This window comes from Hevea brasiliensis, chromosome 9 (genome assembly GCF_030052815.1).
Source record: "Hevea brasiliensis isolate MT/VB/25A 57/8 chromosome 9, ASM3005281v1, whole genome shotgun sequence".
In the NCBI taxonomy this organism is placed as follows: Eukaryota; Viridiplantae; Streptophyta; class Magnoliopsida; order Malpighiales; family Euphorbiaceae; genus Hevea; species Hevea brasiliensis.
The window spans coordinates 6,230,422-6,250,155 of NC_079501.1; the positions used below are offsets into that span (position 1 = coordinate 6,230,422).

Genomic DNA, 19,734 nt, shown 5'->3' on the forward strand with positions numbered 1-19,734 from the left:
GTCCAAGTGCTTGACTTGTCAGAAGGTGAAGTTTGAACACCAGAGACCGTCAGGGAAGCTGCAAGAGCTCCCTATCCCAGAATGGAAGTGGGAAATGATTACTATGGATTTTGTGACTGGGTTGCCTCGTACCACGCGAGGATATGACTCGATATGGGTAATTGTAGACCGCTTGACCAAATCAGCTCACTTCTTACCTGTAAAGACTACATACTCTGTGGCACAGTATGCCCGGCTCTACATTCGAGAAATAGTCAGATTGCATGGAGTTCCGGCTTCCATAATATCTGACAGAGTGCCCCATTCACTTCTCGGTTTTGGAGAAAGTTGCAGAGGCACTTGGCACACGCTTGAACTTCAAGACGGCTTTCCACCCTCGCAGACGGACAAATTGAAGGACAATCCAAACATCGGAAGACATGCTTCGCATGAGTGTCTTGGATTTTGGAAGTCAATGGGATGACGACTAGCTTTGGTGGAGTTTGCCTACAACAACGATTACCACTCCAAAGATAGGGATGGCACCCTATGAGGCATTATATGGAAGAAAGTGTAGGTCTCTCTGTGTTGGACAGAATGGGGAAGCGAAGGTGCATGATGTAGACCTAGTGCAAGACACTTGCAGGTAGTTCCTTTAATCGTGGAACGATCGAGGACTTTTTCGATGAGATGTAAGAGTTATGCAGACCCCAGACGGAGGGATGTGGAGTTTGCAGTGGGCGACTATGTATTCCTGAAGGTTTCTCCAATGAAGGGAGTCATGAGATTTGGAAAGAAGGGCAAGTTGGCACCATGATATCTGACCTTTTGAGGTTACCGATAGAGTTGGAGCAGCTTGCTCACCGGTTGGAGCTACCACCCAACCTCTCTCACGTTCATCCGTGTTTCACATCTCCATGCTCAGAAATACATTCTGATCCTTCTCATGTCTGCAAATGATGTGATAGAGCTAAAAGAGAACTTGACATTTGAGGAGCAGCCTGTAGCCATACTGGACTACCAAGTGACACAGCTGAGATCCAAACAGATCCCTATGGTTAAGGTTTTGTGGATGAGTCAGTCAGTGGAAGAGTGCACTGGAGTCGAGCGGGACATGCGTAGCAAGTACCCTTACTTGTTCAATGCATAATCATGTGTTTTATTCTGCCTTGTGTAAAAATTCGAGGACGAATTTTCTGTAAGGGGGGAAGAATGTAACACCCCAAATTTTATTATTTATGAGTATTTTTGATATTTTAATTTTATTTAAATTTTAGTAATTTTTTTGAGATTTTTCTGATTTTAAAAATCGGGTTCGATTTTCCGAAAATATAAACTTTGATGATTTTTAAAAATTAATTTAAAGACCACGTGGCAAAACTAAAAATATATTTGGAGTCTACGTATTTTTCTGAGTTTTACGGAATTTTTTCGGAATTTTTGGACCTCGTTTTCGGTCCCGAGGCAGAGTAAAAATTCAAAATTTTGTATTTCGAATCTAACCGCCGAATCGAATCGACTGGACGGATCGGACCGTACGAATCTAACCGGCACCCATGCCTTTTTCATCTCCCGCGCGCGTCGTCACTCACTGTTCTCTTTCTTTTCTCTCTCCTCCTCCCTGCGCGCTGCCGCTTCAGCTCCGCCAATCCGGCCGATCCGGCCACCGATTGGACCGGGTCTTGTGTCTAAAATCATCTACTCGGCGAGAGCTTTCCATAGACACCAAGAACGCCAAAATCCATCGAGCGGTTTGTCCGATTTTTGCTCGGGAAGATTTTAGTCCATTTCGACTTTTGGGCTAGATTTCTCGAAAACCGTGAATCCCACGAGAAAACCGAGGCTACCAGCACGCTTCACTCGTCGAGAGCTTCGCAACGACATAAATTTCGAATTTTTCCGACACCGTTTTTCGGTGGGTCCCACGGAACTTCGTATTGTTTTTCCGAGCATTTAATGAGCTTAGAAAATTCTAAAAAATTTATGTACTAACCCCCGTGTTATGGGCTTCGTGTAGGTATCCTCGATTCGCGGAAATTCGACAGTTGACCGGGTCTGCAAATTTCGCCGCATGCACTGCGTGACCGGAAAAGTCTCCGAATTGGGCCGAGGTTTTGGCTAGCCCCCCATTGTCAGACGTCTCGAGCGCGTTCCCAAAGTCGGAATTGGCAAAGGTAAACCCGAACCTTGTTTTTACATAATTTTCTAGTGCTTAAATAGGATTAAAAATCCGTAAGATATTCGTGGTAGCTTAGAAAATTACGATTCTTTTTGCAATAGCTTAGTAATATTGCTAAGGACCGCGGGGCAAAGTTTTAGAATTTTTAGAGCTGATTTGGGCAGTTTTTGCAAAAATGGTCAATTATAGGGACTAAATTGAAATTTTACATATTGTGATGGATGATTGATTTGATGGGTCCAGGAGGGGCTGTGTGATGTGATTGAGTTGTGGATATATGGATTGTGAGTATAGAAGTGTGTTTTGAACCCTTTTGCAGGTTGGGTAGGTCCTAGGTATAGGGGAGACTTTGCCGGATTTTCGGCACGACTTAAGACGTAATTGGTCTTTTTCTTTGTTTGTATTGAGTCAGATTGTATTAAATAATTGTAATATAATTGTCAGGTGAGCCGGGACAGCCTTCTTCCTTCGCCCAACCGCCACAGTGATTGTCGTCAAGTCTGTGAGTAAAATATTAATTTTAATTGTAATTTCGATATTATTATATGTTCAACATGCCCATGCATCACTTATATGCATATATTTATGTAGTTAAACTCTAGGCACGATTTATGATGCATTGATAAATGTTAAAGTGCCATGATGTTGTTGTGGTAATTTGGAGCAATGTGCGTGCGTTGGCGTGCGTGTGATGTGGTGTGGACTATGGATAGGACGGGTAGTCACGGCTTGAGTTCTTCGCTGGGACCCGATCCTTCGAGGGGTAGTCACGGCTTGAGTTCTTCGCTGGGACCCTCGATTTGGCTTATTAAGCGAAAGTCCGGCTTGAGTTCTTCGCTGGCACCAGGTTGGATTTAAGAGAGTCAGATAGGGATCACCCCATATGTTATGATTGATGCTACAGGGTGCGTGAGTGCTCTAAATTATCTTTTTGATGCTATGATGTGAATATGATGTTGATGTTGCATTTCACTCTACAGGTTGCATTAGTTTCAGATAGTTATATAGATTATGGTTAAAATTGATATTTTACTCTCTGAGTCGAACGCTCACTCCTGTTCAAAAATTTTTACAGGCCACAGGAGGATATTTTGTTCTGGGTTAACCTGCTTTTCTACCTCGCAGGTTGTTTATCAATAATTGTATAATTTTAATTACTCCTAGAATTTCCGCATGTGTTAGCAGTATTTATTTGAATTTGGTCTGTAATATTTTTATCATGTTGGACCTGTAAACTTAAATATGTTATGCATGTTGATGGATTGGATGAGGGAGCTGAGCTCCCATTTATTTTATGTTGATGAGTATGTGGAGGGTGAGCTGAGCTCCCCAATTGAGTATTTATTGTGTTTACAGTGTCGTGAGTCAAAAACTCCCCGTTGGAAAGTCCATTTTATGGCCGGACTCTGTCCGTTTGTTTTCTTGAAATTGGGCCCAAATGGGCCTTAGAGTTGGGTTAATGAATAGTTAAGGCTTACTACGGGCCTCGGAGGCTTTAGGCTGGCCCAGGTCCTAGTGCCGGTCCGGCCCATAGGTTGGGTCGTGACAATTTTTTAGATAGCGATAATAATAATTACAATTTTATCATAAAATAAAAAAATTTTAAAATTTATTAATAATAATTAATGTAAATTTAATAATTAAATAGTAAAATGTAAAACAGTTAAAATAACAAAGATGAAAAAAAAAAAAAAAGCTGAAATCATGCATGAACACTTTTTAAGATTTAAAATAAATAGATTGAAATTTAAAATTTAATTAAAAGAATAAAATACTTTAATAAAAGTTTAAAGGGCACTTAAGCATTTCTTTTGGTTTAGAATATTCAACTGATTAAAAGAAAAATTTTGGGGTAAAATATTAAAAGATTCCATGATATGTAAAAATAAAAAATAAAGTATTTATTTTTAATAATAATTTTTTTTTAAAAAAATAAAGAGATCAAAAATAAGAACCAAAATGATAAAATGATTGTAACACTATTATAATTGAGAATTACGCTTTATTAGAAATAAAATCGTTTCAAAATTATTTTAATGAAAATAATAATAAAATAATTTAAATTAATTTAAAATAAAAAATAAACTTATTATTATTATTATTGGGGAATGAGTAATAAAAGTGTTTGAAATGGCGGGAGGTTGAGTAAGTCTTTTTACTATTGTTCGTAACAGTAAAAGATACCTTCATTTTTATATATAGTAATAAAAAATAATAAAATTATAATTTTACTGTTCCTTAAAAAGGATAGAAGTGTTGTGTGTTTTAGTAATATATAATAATATAATAATAATTTTTTATATTTTTTATATAATAATCTTGTGATTATATTTTTTATATCGGAGAAAAAATACATAAAAGTGGTCCTTTGAATGTTTTATATATATATATATATATATATATATATATATGCTTCAACGGAAAAAAAAAATAACTATTAGCGTTCATTTGTGAAACAGTCGATGCCTGACCATCTCTGCTTTACTTAGGGCTGTGTGAGAGACTCTCTCTTCTGCTCAGCAATGACCTGTAAAATATGTAAAAATGGAGAGCAGAAGGCACTCCAATACTTTTGCAAGTGGGTTCCTGAGTACCATCACCAATTCTCACCATGAGATCAATTCATCAAGCTGGAAAAAGGACCAAATTATAAGGCTGTGTCAATCAATATCTGGTATTTCTAGTTTTATATGAAGCATAAAGCATCCATTAACTGAATAAGAGTATCCAAAGGGCAGTAAATATTTAATCAAATGAATTGCAGAAACTCAAAATGATCCAAAGAGGATAAGCCATCTTGTTTATTCGTAGCTCAAATTACCAAATAAACAAGGTCAATGCTGACAGGATCACCTATTGGTTGTCAACAGTGAAAAGGAACCTTAAAAATAAGATCTCAAAGAACAGACAACCTGAGTTTGAATAAGCCAAATCTCAAAACAAATGCTAACAACTTCAGCAACCAGAAGGACACATGCAAACATTAACTGCCTGCCACAGAATTATTGATTCTACTATTCCCAGGTGATCTCCATGGTCCCAATATACAACATCAACTTATGTACTAAACTGCCATATATATGACTATGATAGGGAATTCAATTGAACATCCTTACATATAAATCTCAGCCAATACACACATTAACTCTCATTTACTTTCAGAAAGGAAACAGGAAATATGATTATCTACTCGATTGAAGCCGCATCTACTTCTCCAAGCTCTCCAGCCTCCGCGCAAGAATATTCAGAGACAGGGCTAATTTACATTCTCGAAAGATGACAACCAATGACTAGGGAAAGAACGAAGAAGGAACAAACTGAAATATAAATCAAAGAGGAAAATATACAACACAAAAGCGAAAAATAAGTAAAATTAGAACAGAATGGTGGGATAAGTACAGGATGCAATAACTAAGAGAATATACAACACGCATCATACATCCACTTCAAAACGACCACCTAAATGCAATCTTTTGACCTTTGTACTGTTGGTCCTCAACAAGTTGGCTTGCTGTGTCTATTAACCCAAATCCCTTCTCTTAACCCTCCTCTTCATCATCTCAGCCCAACTAGCAAGAACATTGGAAGTTTCAAACTTGGCAGAGAACTTCATCTTTTGGGCCAACTCCTCAAGCATATCGGGCTTCCCAGATCTGGACAAATCACATGCGAACTTGTTGTAGTCAAGCTGGGGAGCTTTCATTCCTTTCTCTAACATCTCCTCCAAGTATTTACAAGCTTCGCCTGATCTTCCCTGGCTTATTAGCCCTCCAATGAGAACAATGTAGGAGTTATCGTCAGGGCAACACCCCTTCCTGATCATCTCATCCCAAACCACTTGACCCATTTCACAGTTCCTTGTCTGAAAAAAGGATTTCATGATCATGTTGTAAGTGTGAATTGAAGGTTCAATTCCACTCTGAATCATCTTCTTGTATATTCCCACAGCATTATCTGGCATTTTTCGACTGGTCATCAACTTGATAAGGGCATTATAGGTCTGGCCGTCAGGGGGGCAACCCTTTTCTTTCATCTCCTTCAACAAGTCATGAACCATATCCATCCTCTTCTGATTCCCAAACCCCGTGATCAAGCATGTGTAAACTGCAGCATCTGGCTTGCAGCCAGAATCAACCATCTCATCAAAATATTCAATTGCCTCTTTCATCTTTGAATGCTTGCATAGATCCCGAATCAAAATTGTATAGCTCCGAACATCAGGTGATGGGCCCTTGGCCTTCATGACCATAAGCAATTTAATCGCATCAGACCTCTTCTTACTCCTTAATAAACCTTCAAGCATAGTATTATATGCAACAATGTCAGGCTTAAGCCCCTTATCAATCATCTCATTCCAAACTCTTCCAGCCTCCATCAAATTCTTCACCCTGCACCAACCGTTAAGCAACACTGTATAAGTCCTCAAATTTGGTGTAAACCTGCCTTCTAACTTTCCAAAAAGGATCTGCGCTTCTTTTCCAAGCTTGGCCCTCCCAAGACTATCAAGCAGAGAATTGATAGTCTCAACACCCACTTTATATTTGTGCTTCTTCATTAACTCAAATATCCCAACAGCCTTTTTCCGCTCCTTGGCAACAGCGAAAGCTCTCATTGCAATTGAAAATGTGTCCATTGTCAAAAGCCCTTTCTCCCCCATTTCTTCGAGCATCGAAACCATAGTCTCAAACTGTCTAGTCTTTGCAAGTATACTCATCATCGAGTTGTATGTCCTCGAATCATGGGCAAAACCTTGCTTTTTCCCAGCCCAACAGAAGAACCGGAATGCAGGTTTTCTAGCATGACGGAATCTTCTCAGTAAGTCTATCACTAGATCATGCGATAAATTGATTCCACATTCATCAAGAACTGCCTCCATGTTGCGATCCAAGGCAAACAATTCATCGATCACCTTGCATACCCTATCGACCTCCACAGGATCTGCACTCGCCTTGACACCTGCAGCTTCATTATCGTTACCACAGTTATCACTGTCACTATTTTCATCAACTTCAGCATCGGAATCTGCTCCAGCGCCGGTGAAGCAAGAAAAACCCCTAGCAGCTAACCCAGTAACTTTTCCATGTGCATAAACACTCGGCAATACTGAGGTTTCAGAATTATTAATGCTTCTGGAGTTTGTAACTAGTGACAAATTTTCTTGAAGACAAGAGAGCGAAGAGGAGTGTGGCAAAATAAATGGAACTTGACAATAAGAATTATAAAGACTACTATGAGGAGAAGAATGAAACAAACGAGACAAGGGCAGAGAACCATCACCAGGCAGGCACACTTGCCCTCCTCCACATCGTTTTCCCCCTCCTCTTTGTATCTCGTCGAGAGAGAGAAGCTTTTCGGTGGAGTAGATTTGGCCATGGAAACTTGAATGCGGTTGGGATTGTACGCAGCAACGGAGCAAGATGGAAAATTTGGCGGGCTCTTTTAAAGTGAGAAACATTGGGCAGCCATTAAAGAGCAGTGAAGAGAAACAAAGCAGTTGAATTATAAGAGGTTTGAGATCGGTGCGGCGGGTGCACCAGCGGAATGTGAGTGTGACTAGGGAAGGTGCAACTAACGGTAAGGTTGTTGCTGGGTTCAGCTCAGAAATGGACAGATCCTTGCTGGCCCTAAGTGGATGACAAGTCTCCACCCAAGCCCATGTGATCAGGGTTTGGGCCTAAAGGCTTAACCGTGCAGAGTGGAACTGTAGAAGACGACGGCCCCAAATTCCCGCCAAATTACGGCGATGAAACACTTGCCGGGAATTTGCACTAAATTCCCGCCATATTACATGCTGCGGTTGATGCGTAAAGCTCTTAGGCTAACTTTCCCTTTCTCTTGAGAGACCATTTGTGTGGACCTTCTCAGTCTCATATCTGTTGTTCTTTAGGCCTTTTCGCTTAACCACACTCCCCTACTGGCTGCTGCCATTCTCTCGGAGCCACGGAAGCAAAACCACGGAAATGGCACCGGCGCGTAAACCAAGCAATGGCAGATCACCGCTGGTCAATCCACAGCGCCAAATCACTTCTTTTTTCTCTAAAGCAACCTCTCCTTCTCCACTTCCCGCCTCTACTCTCTCCAAAGAACAAACCCCCAAATATAACCCTAACCCTAAACCTCCGAGCCCTAGCCCTTCTACTCCTTCTCCTCTACAAACCAAAATAAAAAAACCACGCCTAGTCATTGGTCAAACGCCCTCCCCATCTCCATCGCCGTCTCTGTCAACACCTGCAACCACCACTAAGTCGTACGACAAAGAGGTGGTGGATAAGAGAATTAGGGTTTACTGGCCGTTGGATAAGAGATGGTACGAGGGTTGCGTTAAAGTTTATGATAAGGATTCTGGTAAGCATTTGGTTCAGTATGATGATTTCGAAGAGGAGATGTTGGATTTGGGAATGGAAAAAATTGAGTGGGTTGAGGAAACTGTGAAGAAATTTAAGCGCTTACGAAGGGGTTCTTTGGCTTTCAAGAAGACAGTGATTGACGATGAAAATGAAGAGATGAAAGATGTCTGTAATGTTGAAGAAGAAAATGATGGTGATGATTCTAGTGATGAAGATTGGGGAAAGAATCCAGAGATGGACCTCAGTGATGAGGATGATATGGAGTTGGAGGATGAGGAAGAAGAGGATAATATCAAGGTTGACAAGAAAGAAAAGCAGAGTGGGAAGAGTGAATCAAGGAAAAGGAAGGCCTGCGGAGCTGGAAAGCTGGGTTGCGGGAAGAAGAGCGAGGTTGTTGGGGATGCGAGTAAAGAAGAATTGAAAGTTTCAATTATGGAGCAAGTGAAGACTGAAGGAAGTGAGTTTTACCCCTTTTCTCTCTCTCCCCCTTGCTTCCCACCCACCCCCACAACACTCCCAACCCCCAACCCCCCCCCCTCCCTTCTCTTGAGGGGGGGGGGGGGGGGGGGGGTTGTGTGTGTGTTGGGTTTGTGTGTGTGGTTGGTTGTTGCCGTTATACATTAGTATGAACACTTTTTGTTTTTTTTTTGGGCTTGGATTGGTGAAATCAATGACAAGACGTGTTTTGTTGAATTGACTGCAAATGCTGACATTCATTCTGTGACACATTTTTCAGTTAGTACCAAATTGAAATCATGATTGCTTCATACTTGTATGTGTTATGTTGAAGAAACTCTGCAATAACAACTAACAATAAATTTATCTTTCATATTGAGTTTCATCTTGATTTGCTGCAGCTGGGTTGTCTAATGGCCTTGGTGATGCTTTGACAAGTGATGCTTCTGAAAGGTTCAGCGCACGTGAAACTGAGAAATTGTGGTTTCTTGGAGCGTAAGTTCTATTCACAAGTCCAACTCAATAGCCTATCCTTTGAGGTCTTCAAACATATGTTTGTTTTATATGGCATTAGACAGCTTGAACATGCTCTATATTTCGCACCACCACCAAACCCAAAACGGAAAACCAAAAAACAAAAAAAGAGGAAGAATGGAAAACTAAAATAAAAATAACAATAATGGCAACAGGTGAATGGGCATGCATGTATGCCTAGTCATTGCTTTGGATATGAGGGCAATTTGTTGTTTATTCTTTTGAATGGTGTACTGCAAACAGAGAGCGGACGGATGCAAAAAGGAGGCGCCCTGGAGATGCAAATTATGATCCAAGGACTTTGTACCTGCCTCCAAATTTTGTAAAGAGTTTATCAGGTGGTCAGGTAAGAGCTTTCAAACAAGAAGAACTTTTGAAGTCTTATGGTACTTTAATTTCAATTTTCATCTCTTCTTGTCATGTGCAGAGGCAATGGTGGGAGTTCAAATCAAAGCATATGGATAAAGTTTTGTTTTTCAAGGTATGCACCTAAGATAAAGCTCTATACAGTTTTAAAATATCACTTTTCTTAATGCATTTAGATGGTGAATATCTCAATTTTATGGTGCAGATGGGCAAGTTTTATGAGCTTTTTGAAATGGATGCCCACATAGGAGCTAAGGAATTAGATTTGCAATATATGAAGGTATTGATTGGTTTGATTTTTAAGTGCTATGCTCATGGATTTTTAAATCTTTTAGAGCTAGCTTTTATTCTTTCGTGAGTTCATCTCAATGTAGTCAAAATAAAGAAGGGAAAATATTGGCCTGAGGCTTTTTCTTTTGTTCCCAGCTACATATTTTGGATATCTTGTTAGTTATAAGTTTTCTTAGATTCTTACCTGAGGCCAATACTTGATTTCTATTTCAATCCTTAGGGAGAACAACCACATTGTGGTTTTCCAGAGAGGAACTTCTCAATGAACGTGGAGAAAATGGCAAGAAAGGTTGGCCCATAACTGATTTCCATCACAAATTTTCTTTAATAGCCATTGCACCTCATAGTTCTTTGATTAGCACATATGTTCCTCGGAGGGAAATTTCACCTGCGCTTCCTTGACATTGCAGGGTTATCGAGTTCTTGTTATAGAGCAGACGGAAACACCTGAACAACTGGAACTTCGTCGCAAAGAGAAAGGTTCTAAAGACAAGGTCTGCAGATTTTTCTTGAGATCTTCGAATGGTTTCTGTTGCTAGAACTTCCCCCACAATTGGCTGCTGAAGTCATTTTTCATGTCTGTGCTGAGCCAGTCATTTTTACTATATGTCAATGAGCAAACATGTAGTCCCTAATTGGTCCATATTCAAGCCAATACTGAAATTTTTTGCAAAGTAGACAAAATGCTGATCTAAATTTTACACTAGAGTTTTGTTTAGCCAATTCTCTTATGGTTCTGTTATCTGAAGTTTTGACTTTTTTTAACCCTTTTTGTTTAGGTTGTGAAACGTGAAATATGTGCAGTGGTTACAAAAGGAACACTAACTGAGGGAGAATTACTTACAGCAAATCCTGATGCTTCTTATCTAATGGGAGTGACTGAAAGCCGTCAGAATTTGGAAAACAAAAATTTTGAGCGGGTTTTTGGTATCTGTGTGGTTGATGTTGCTACCAGCAGAATCCTTCTTGGGCAGGTGGATTTAATTTTTCTTTTAAGATTGTGTTGTGTAGTTAATGAGTTTTTCTATATTGTGGATCTGAAAATTTTAGTTAATCACTATTAAAATCTCATGTTTCCTGGTAATACCTTTTTATTTGATTCCCATCATCCTTTGCCAGTTTGAGGATGATGCAGAATGCAGCTTATTGTGTTGTCTGTTATCTGAGCTGAGGCCAGTAGAAATTATAAAACCTGCAAAAATGCTCAGCTCTGAAACTGAGAGAGTAATGTTAAGGCATACGAGAAATCCTTTAGTAAATGAGTTGGTTCCCATCTCAGAATTCTGGGATTCTGAGAAAACTGTTTGTGAAGTCAAGGCCATCTACAAGCGTATCACTGGTCAATCAGCTCCTGGATTTTTGAATAAAGCGGATACAGATACAGCAGAACTTCATGTTGCAGAAGATGGGTCAAGCTGCCTGCCAGATATTTTGTCCGAGCTAGTAAATAAAGGAGAAAATGGCAGCCTAGCACTTTCAGCTCTTGGAGGAACTCTCTATTATCTAAAACAGGCTTTTCTGGATGAGACTTTGCTTAGATTTGCAAAGTTTGAATCACTTCCATGCTCTGATTTCTGCAATGTTGCTCAAAAACCATATATGATTCTTGATGCTGCTGCAATGGAGAATCTTGAGATCTTTGAGAATAACAGAAATGGAGGCTCTTCAGGGTAAGGCATTTATATGCTAATATATCTGTCAAAAGTATTGTTTTCCTGACCCTAAACCTAGTCTGAGGTATGTTGATTTTCTTGTTTATGAAGGACACTTTATGCACAAATGAATCATTGTGTGACAGCATTTGGGAAGAGGTTGCTGAAAACATGGCTAGCAAGACCTCTATATCATTTGAAATCTATTAAGGATCGCCAGGATGCTGTAGCAGGTCTACGGGTAAGTTATTGTTAGGTCCTTATTTGTCTAGCTCATGAAATGCTTTAAAGGGCAATTATGCTTTTGGTTACATTTGGCTTTATGAATTTTTAAACAGGATTTAAAATTGGTTACATTTGGTTAAATTATTTAAACAGGATTTAAAATTGTTGCTTTTTTTTTCTTAAATGGTGATCAGATTATGGGCTTTTATATTAGAAGTGAACCCCTGAAAATTGAACTAGTTTCACTAATCCTTAAGTAATTATATGACCACTTGTACTGATGCAGCCTTTTCTCTGTTCCTTTTTTTATTTTTTTTGAAAATCTCTTATTTATTTGTGTTTTCTAGGTCTCTGGGAGTTTCAATAATCTGTATGCTTTACCCAGTATAATTATGTGTGCCTGTCCATGTTAGACCTTATCTGCCTTATGGTTTTCTGCCTGAAATTACCTCTTTTGTATGTTCTCTCTCTAATCCTGCTCATTGTTGCTCATGCATTCTTATATTCTCTCTGCTCTCTAGGGGGCAAATCAACCTATGGCACTGGAATTTCGAAAAGCATTGTCCAGGCTTCCTGACATGGAGCGATTACTTGCACGCATATGTGCTAGCAGGTATACCTGAGAAAGAGAGAATGCTTCAATGTGAATTGCAAAAGAACCTTATGATGATCATGAGATAATTTTATTTTTATTTTTAATGAGTGCAGTGAAGCTAATGGAAGAAATTCAAATAAGGTAATTTTATATGAGGATGCAGCAAAGAAGCAGCTCCAGGAGTTCATAACTGCTCTACGTGGCTGTGAATTAATGGCCCAAGCATGTTCCTCACTTTGTGTCATTTTGGAAAGTGTTGAGTCTAGGCAACTACATCATTTGTTAACACCTGGTATTGTCAGTTTTCTTGGTCTTTATTTATTTCACAAAGTGATGTTTGGCATCTCAATTTTATAATCTATCTGCACAGGTGAAGGTCTTCCTGATATCCATTCAATTCTTAAACATTTTAAGGATGCCTTTGATTGGGTGGAGGCCAACAATTCTGGACGTATAATACCTCATGATGGAGTAGATCTGGAGTATGACTCTGCTTGTAAAAAAGTTAGGGAAATTGAGTCGAGTTTGACAAAACACCTTAAGGAACAGCGGAAGTTACTTGGAGACACATCAGTATGAAGTTTCCTGAACTATTTTAGTCCTTATGTTTTCCTACTCAACTTCTTTTAGTAGATAACAAAGTTCTGTCCTCTTGTGACCTGTTACAGATCAGTTACGTCACAGTTGGAAAAGAGGCATATCTATTAGAAGTTCCAGAACATTTGCGAGGGAGTATTCCTCGAGATTATGAGTTGCGTTCATCCAAAAAGGTAACTGGAAAATATTTGATGCATGGCAACATGTTGAACTCATTTTCTTCTGCCTGTAGAAAGGCAAATATGCCACTTTTCTGCTTGTGGCATACTAATATTATGTGCATTATTTTAAGAAACAACATACACTAATGTTTAATAGAAAAGAATGCTTTTTAGTTTTTTTGGTTGAGACCTCAACTTATTCTATGATGAATAATTTACTGAAGATTGCTTTCAGGTTGCCTTTTTCTCTCCAAATTTAGTTTTAATTTCCTTTCCTACCTCTTCCTGGCTCACACAGGGATTTTACAGGTATTGGACTCCAAGCATTAAGAAGCTCTTAGGAGAGCTCTCACAGTCTGAATCTGAAAAGGAGTCAACATTGAAGAGCATTTTGCAGAGATTGATAGGGCGTTTCTGTGAACATCATGATAAGTGGAGACAACTGGTTTCAACAACAGCAGGTTTGTGTCCTTGGAGCTTCATTATAAATGCGTTTCCCTATAGAGCTCTCTCTTTCTCCCATGAGTGTGCTCTGTGCACAGTCATTTGCATGCTCACACTTCTGCATGTGATGATAGATCTTATAATTGTATTAAATGATTTAAGACTATTTTATTTCTCTTTTGCTTGATTGACAATGTATTAAATGATTTAAGCCTATTATATTTCTCTTTTGCTTGATTGTCAATTTGGCCAAATGTGTTCTGGACTAGGCATAAAGTCTATTCTGAATTATTATCATGATTGAAGAATTATTCAGTCAATTATTAGAAATCAAACAACTTGCATTAGACATGATATGTTTGAATTTGTTTGGCCTGGCTTTCATGTTGCAGAACTGGATGTTTTGATTAGTTTGGCAATTGCAAGTGACTTTTATGAAGGGCCAGCATGCCGTCCAGTCATCATGGGTTCATCGTCAAGTGAAGTGCCACAGATATCTGCAAAAAGTTTGGGTCACCCTGTTCTTAGAAGTGATTCTTTAGGCAAGGGTGCATTTGTGCCAAATGACATCAGTATTGGTGGTAGTGATGGTGCCAGCTTTGTCCTTCTGACTGGTCCTAACATGGGTGGAAAGTCTACTCTTCTCCGGCAAGTTTGTTTAGCTGTGATTTTGGCCCAGGTAAAAATTTGGTTCGGGTAACATAAATTGCCTTCTCTTTCCATGCTTTTCAGCATTGGTTTGTCTACAGGTAGGGGCTGATGTCCCTGCTGGGAGCTTTGAATTGTCACCTGTCGACCGAATATTTGTCCGAATGGGTGCAAAAGATCATATTATGGCAGGTCAAAGTACATTCTTGACAGAGCTTTCAGAAACTGCATTGATGCTGGTGAGATTTCAATTTAGTTTAAAAGTAATTTCTTTCTTTCTTCCTCCCCGCCCTTTTTTCGTGGTGGGGTGGGTGGTAAGGGCTTGTAGCAGTGCTGGTGTAGACTATAGACTTGGTAAGCTATAATAAAACACACACACACACACACACACAGACACACACATATATATACATTATAGAATGAGTGGAATTTGGAAATATTTTTCTGATTTAATATCCATTAGAAAGTAAACCAATTGAAATTATCTACTTGATGTTTCATGGAGATCGCTGGGCGTAGCTTTTACACTTGTTGACATTAAATATCCATTGGTAGTCCAATAAGTACAGTTCCATTTGACTAGTAGTTTTATGTGTCCTGTTAACAGTCATCGGCCACTCGTAATTCATTGGTGGCACTGGATGAACTTGGACGTGGCACATCAACATCAGATGGACAAGCAATAGCGTAGGTGCCAGTAACCAAGCATATTTGAAATTTACCTTGTCTTTTGACCAATTCATTGTTTTGGATTGCTTCTCAAGACTTACTTATATAATTTTTTATTCTGCTGGGTTTAGGCAAACTTATTTCTTCTTTCTGGTTTTGTCCTTGTTAGGGAAGCAGTACTTGATCATTTTGTCCACAAGGTGCAGTGTCGAGGAATGTTTTCAACTCACTATCATCGATTAGCTGTAGACTATCAGAAAGATCCCAAGGTATGCTTCTATTTATTCATGTATTTGTTTATTGTTTGTTTCGACCAAAACAGAAGCTTTCTGAACTTGGACTACTTATAGATGCAACAAATATAGCTCTCAGGTTTTTAGGCACCAATTATATGATAAAATGAGTGCTATGTTCATAGATATGCTGATATTACAAGTTAAACTGGATTCTTCACAGTCTAGACTCAATGAACGATTGAGCCTTTCTCTAATCAAATTAGTCAGAACTTTCGTAAAAATGTTGACTGATTTATCTTTCCTTTATGTTTGTTACAGGTCTCACTCTGCCACATGGCATGTCAAGTTGGAACTGGGGTTGGAGAAGTGGAGGAAGTTACATTTCTATATAGGTTGATGCCTGGTGCATGCCCTAAAAGCTATGGTGTCAATGTAGCAAGACTGGCTGGTAATTTTTTTGTCTATTTCTTTGCATCTTCATCTGGAATTTCCACAAGATTCAATACTCGAGGTAATCAAGATGTTTTAAGTGATTGCCCATGTTTTTTATACTGGCACCAACAGTTTTAACATTTTCAATATGGAGCCAAAGGCTTCAATTCCTTATTTAATATAATTATTTTTTCAACACGATAAAACTGCATGTTTCATGGTAAAGCATACTGCATTTTTGGGATACTGAATAAATAGTTGACGTTACTGACAATGCAAGACTTTATTTTGTATTTGTCAATATAAGTTGCGAAATTTGTTGGCAAAAGTTTTGAGATGGCACTTGGGGAATAAATTCCAGTTCTTAGTAGTAATCTTTTCAGGACTCCCTGATTCTATACTAGAAAAAGCTGCTGCAAAATCCAGAGAATTTGAGGCTGTATATGGCAAACACAGAAATACTAGTGATGAGATGGTAGTCTTCATCCAAAATTTGATTGATGTTGCTGCAAACTTGAGTTGCCATAGTTTTGATAGCAACTTGTTCAATAAACTTCAGCATAGAGCCAGGGTACTTCTGCAGCAAAATTGAAGTGATTTCATCCTGTGTTACGAAACCGAGATAGCATTGCTCTCATTTAAAAAAAAAAAAAAATGCACAGCATTGCTTTCAAATTTTGGGATCATCTGATGATATGGGGTAATCGTTGTAGCTATTGTGTATGCAATTATTAAAATTGGATTTGACAATTACATCTCGGCGCATTTAGGATTTGACATAGAAAGTTGCTTTGAGTTGGGTTAACCAATCTTCTTTGTATAGTAATCATCTGCGAGGAAATATTGGAGTGTAGTTTTGTCTCAATCAAGGAGTGATGATCCTCCCATTACATTAGACATTGTTGAAATGTCAATGGGGTGGGTTCACCCAACAAAATGAAAGGTTGTTGGCCCCCATTTTATGTAAAAATGTCCTGATCATGCAATTTGACTTGTTTTGAAAGTGATTACAAATTAGTTTAGTATGGTGGTTCATCTCACTCACAATTGTTGCTGTTGCATTTTGCATCTTTTTAGTTATGGGGTGGCTGATGGGGCTCCTTTATTAGTGATATTGGATGTGACATGTTTCTTTATGCTAAACTTTCGTACATAAAAATAATTTTCTTTTCATTTATACCCACAAAACGGGGAAGAATTGTATTGACAGGATGAGTAGCGTCGATGGAATGCTCTGTACAAATGGAAATAACGGAAAACCATATTAGAATTCAGTAGTACGCATTTATACTAAATGTTGCTCATTTCCATCTTCGATTTCATCTCCCTCAAAATTTGTTGATGTGTGCTATTCATTTTCGTCCTCATTCAAATCCTGAAATAGAAAGCGAAATAAAGTAATTGGCCCATAGAATTTTTTTTTCTTTTTAAAATACATAATAACCGAAACGAGCATCTTCTTAATTCTGGATATATTTATAGGCTATAGTGAAGTTTTGTAGCAGAGGCCACCCTTTTTAATATAATGTAAAACAATGCTAACCTGATATTGTCTCCGAATGCTTTTCTGAATGGCTGCAATCGTTCGAAACACTATGTACATTGGAAGAAGAATTCCACTAATCCTTAAAACAAGTATCTGAAGCACAAGTGATGGCAAGTCTTTAATCGCGTAGTAGATGGTCTCAACAAAAAGCTAGAATAAGAAATTAAATTACTTACCGTGACAAGCGTAAAGGGGTAATCTTCTGTTCCTCCGATGAGCGTAGAGAAGAAATGCTTTAAAAGCAAAAGTGCCGTCACCTGCCCGTTCAATTTAAACATTTAACCATATTAGGGGGAAAAAAAGTTTATTTACTTCCAAATTACTAGAAATTTCCGCTGTTTTTAATGTTTCTCGAAAATTGACTATAGGCTGCCAATAAAAACTTGGCCAAGTGCTGACAGCTGAATCCTTGTGCTCAAATCCATCCATCCTAACACTAGGGCATTGCCAATGAATTACCCCCCGCCCGGTAAGACAAAATTCGATCCCATTTTAAATGTTATTAAAAGATCCATTTTAGTAGGTCAACCTAAGTACACTGTGCTATTAAATAAATAATCAAATAATGACAGTGCTATGCATATGATTTTTCTGCAAATCATAATGGAAAATCCTACAACTTACTGTTAAGGCCAACGACCGGCAGTAAGAGGCGGTTCTATCCGCAGCAGATGTGCACTCATATTCAGAGAAGTTCGCATCATCAACTGGGCTTTCTGGCTCATTTTCTCTTCTTGGAATTTCCAAACTATCTCTGTTTAAATAAATAAATAAATCCATGGCACATAAGTTTAAAATATACCCATCTGAGCAGACAGATAATATGAGCAACTAGTCCCTACACCCCATGTTTATGGAGCAAAATTAGTTGTAAAGCACCTTCTGATATATTTAATTGCAAATAGAAAGATGAAATGTAAAATATAAAGTGACAAATATTCTAACTTTTATGATTTATCATCTATCTGCATTGCCAAAATTTATTAGTGAAAAATAATTTATGTATGTACCTAGTTGTCATTTCCTCCATTTGCTGACACTTTTTTGAAGCCGCCGTGTATCCTGGTTCATACTTCTGCAAAAAATTCATGTTCAGCTCAAGCTCACCAATTATTATCTCATCATTCAATTTCAATTACGTTAACCCATAGAAACCTCTGAATTGATTCCCTTCCCCCCCTCCCTGAACTACAGGAGACCATGAAAAATATCACCAATAATATTCTATGAAGGAAAAGAAAGAAAGAAAGAAAGAGTTGAAACTCTAACATAAGAAAAGATGAATAAAGACAATAGAGTAGACCCAAAATTCAAAGCTGAAGACAAAGTTGATGTTTACGTTTACCGAGTTTGAATGAAAGAACAAATAATGAACCCAATTCGAACCAGAACAAGAAAAAGCATACAGAGAATGCAGAGGACAAAGCAATATATTTTTGTTTAATAATATCAGAAGTATCTGAAACGAGATAGAAATTAAAGAACACAAAAAACAAATCAATTTCATTTTCTTCCCATAGCCTGCGAATTCATACCTGCAGGCATATTTCACAAGTCGTGTTTCCCTTCTCGTTACACCATCTCTGTATGCAATCTCTGTGAGCAAACTGAATCAAGAAACCCAGTTTGGGAAATGAAAGAAAGAGATTATTAATGAAAGTGAAAACAAAGAGAAATCATCCACAGGAACAGAGCATCGATAGTTGTAATACCTTAACAGTTCCTGAACAAGCACAGGGAGCTTCTAAGCTCTTGCAGCTTTCAAATTCTGCTTCATGACAAATTCTACAGTGAGATATCGATTGCAAATCATCCATGAACAAAACAACGTCTCCCATTTTCTTTAATGCTTATTTTTCGTACTAATTTTCCCAAGGAAACTGTGTTTTTCTCAAAACTCTCGTGTATAAATGAAAGGAATTGGACATGAAATTCCAAAAGTACCCTTGCAAATTAAAAAAATATGGTAAATAAATAATTATGTAAATGGATATGTGAGCAACTGGTCCACTTCAGCAGCCTAATCCGATTATCAGTGAATTTTATTATATATTTTTAATTAAAAATATCTCATAAATAAATAATTTAATTTTTTATAAAATTAATAATTTAAATTATAAAATTTAATAAAATTTAATAAAATTAACTAAATTAGTAAAAGACATAAATTTCTTTTTATTATTATTAATAATTATTAAAAAATATTTTGATAAGGATAGCCTGGATCTTATTGTGATTGCGCTGAGATATTTCTCCTTTTTGGACGAACATGGAATCGATCAAGTGACAGGTTTGATCGGAAGCTTGGATTTTTATTTATTTTTAATTATTATTATTGTATTAGGTGGGCTGGAAGTGCAATGAAGCTGTAATTGGA

The 19,734-nt window shown here is 38.0% G+C and overlaps 3 protein-coding genes across 4 annotated transcripts; 1 reads left to right on the plus strand and 2 right to left on the minus strand.

Annotated features, from left to right (window-relative positions):
- Nucleotides 1-5,461: 5,461 nt before the first annotated feature.
- Nucleotides 5,462-7,749, minus strand: LOC110653632 (pentatricopeptide repeat-containing protein At3g62470, mitochondrial). The gene has a single exon (XM_021809356.2). The coding sequence runs from the start codon at nucleotides 7,611-7,613 to the stop codon at nucleotides 5,679-5,681; it is 1,935 nt and encodes a 644-aa protein (XP_021665048.2). The 5' UTR covers nucleotides 7,614-7,749; the 3' UTR covers nucleotides 5,462-5,678.
- Nucleotides 7,750-7,861: 112 nt separating this feature from the next.
- On the plus strand, nucleotides 7,862-16,851 carry LOC110653631 (DNA mismatch repair protein MSH6). 2 transcript variants are annotated; one of them, XM_058152608.1, is made up of 21 exons: nucleotides 7,862-8,962; nucleotides 9,363-9,456; nucleotides 9,739-9,841; nucleotides 9,923-9,976; nucleotides 10,067-10,141; nucleotides 10,373-10,441; nucleotides 10,563-10,646; nucleotides 10,932-11,126; nucleotides 11,272-11,822; nucleotides 11,916-12,045; nucleotides 12,551-12,642; nucleotides 12,738-12,916; nucleotides 12,995-13,197; nucleotides 13,293-13,394; nucleotides 13,681-13,843; nucleotides 14,219-14,505; nucleotides 14,576-14,713; nucleotides 15,082-15,161; nucleotides 15,313-15,412; nucleotides 15,698-15,827; nucleotides 16,183-16,851. In XM_058152608.1, the coding sequence occupies exons 1-21, from the start codon at nucleotides 8,119-8,121 to the stop codon at nucleotides 16,401-16,403; spliced, it is 3,894 nt and encodes a 1,297-aa protein (XP_058008591.1). In that variant the 5' UTR covers nucleotides 7,862-8,118; the 3' UTR covers nucleotides 16,404-16,851. The 2 variants fall into 2 exon arrangements, with proteins under 2 accessions (XP_058008591.1, XP_021665047.2); XM_021809355.2 differs by having other exon boundaries at nucleotides 16,195-16,851.
- A 104-nt stretch (nucleotides 16,852-16,955) lies between these two features.
- On the minus strand, nucleotides 16,956-19,262 carry LOC110653633 (uncharacterized). The gene is made up of 7 exons (XM_021809357.2): nucleotides 19,070-19,262; nucleotides 18,893-18,964; nucleotides 18,368-18,432; nucleotides 17,982-18,111; nucleotides 17,534-17,614; nucleotides 17,355-17,450; nucleotides 16,956-17,186 (listed from the first exon to the last, which is right to left on the minus strand). Exons 1-7 carry the CDS (start codon nucleotides 19,193-19,195, stop codon nucleotides 17,160-17,162), a joined length of 597 nt encoding a protein of 198 aa, XP_021665049.2. The 5' UTR covers nucleotides 19,196-19,262; the 3' UTR covers nucleotides 16,956-17,159.
- Between the last annotated feature and the right edge of the window lie 472 nt (nucleotides 19,263-19,734).

What these genes read in the sequence shown, in the direction of transcription:
- LOC110653632 (XM_021809356.2), bottom strand. Translation starts at nt 7,613, where the DNA reads ATGTTTCTCACTTTAAAAGAGCCCGCCAAATTTTCCATCTTGCTCCGT.
- LOC110653631 (XM_058152608.1), top strand. Translation starts at nt 8,119, where the DNA reads ATGGCACCGGCGCGTAAACCAAGCAATGGCAGATCACCGCTGGTCAAT. An exon ending in TCAGATGGACAAGCAATAGC is followed by an intron (nt 15,162 to 15,312) that starts GTAGGTGCCAGT and finishes TGTCCTTGTTAG; the next exon opens with GGAAGCAGTACTTGATCATT. An exon ending in ACTATCAGAAAGATCCCAAG is followed by an intron (nt 15,413 to 15,697) that starts GTATGCTTCTAT and finishes TGTTTGTTACAG; the next exon opens with GTCTCACTCTGCCACATGGC.
- LOC110653633 (XM_021809357.2), bottom strand. Translation starts at nt 19,195, where the DNA reads ATGGGAGACGTTGTTTTGTTCATGGATGATTTGCAATCGATATCTCAC. An exon ending in ATGGAGGAAATGACAACTAG is followed by an intron (nt 18,112 to 18,367) that starts GTACATACATAA and finishes TTATTTAAACAG; the next exon opens with AGATAGTTTGGAAATTCCAA. An exon ending in GCCGGTCGTTGGCCTTAACA is followed by an intron (nt 17,615 to 17,981) that starts GTAAGTTGTAGG and finishes TTGAACGGGCAG; the next exon opens with GTGACGGCACTTTTGCTTTT.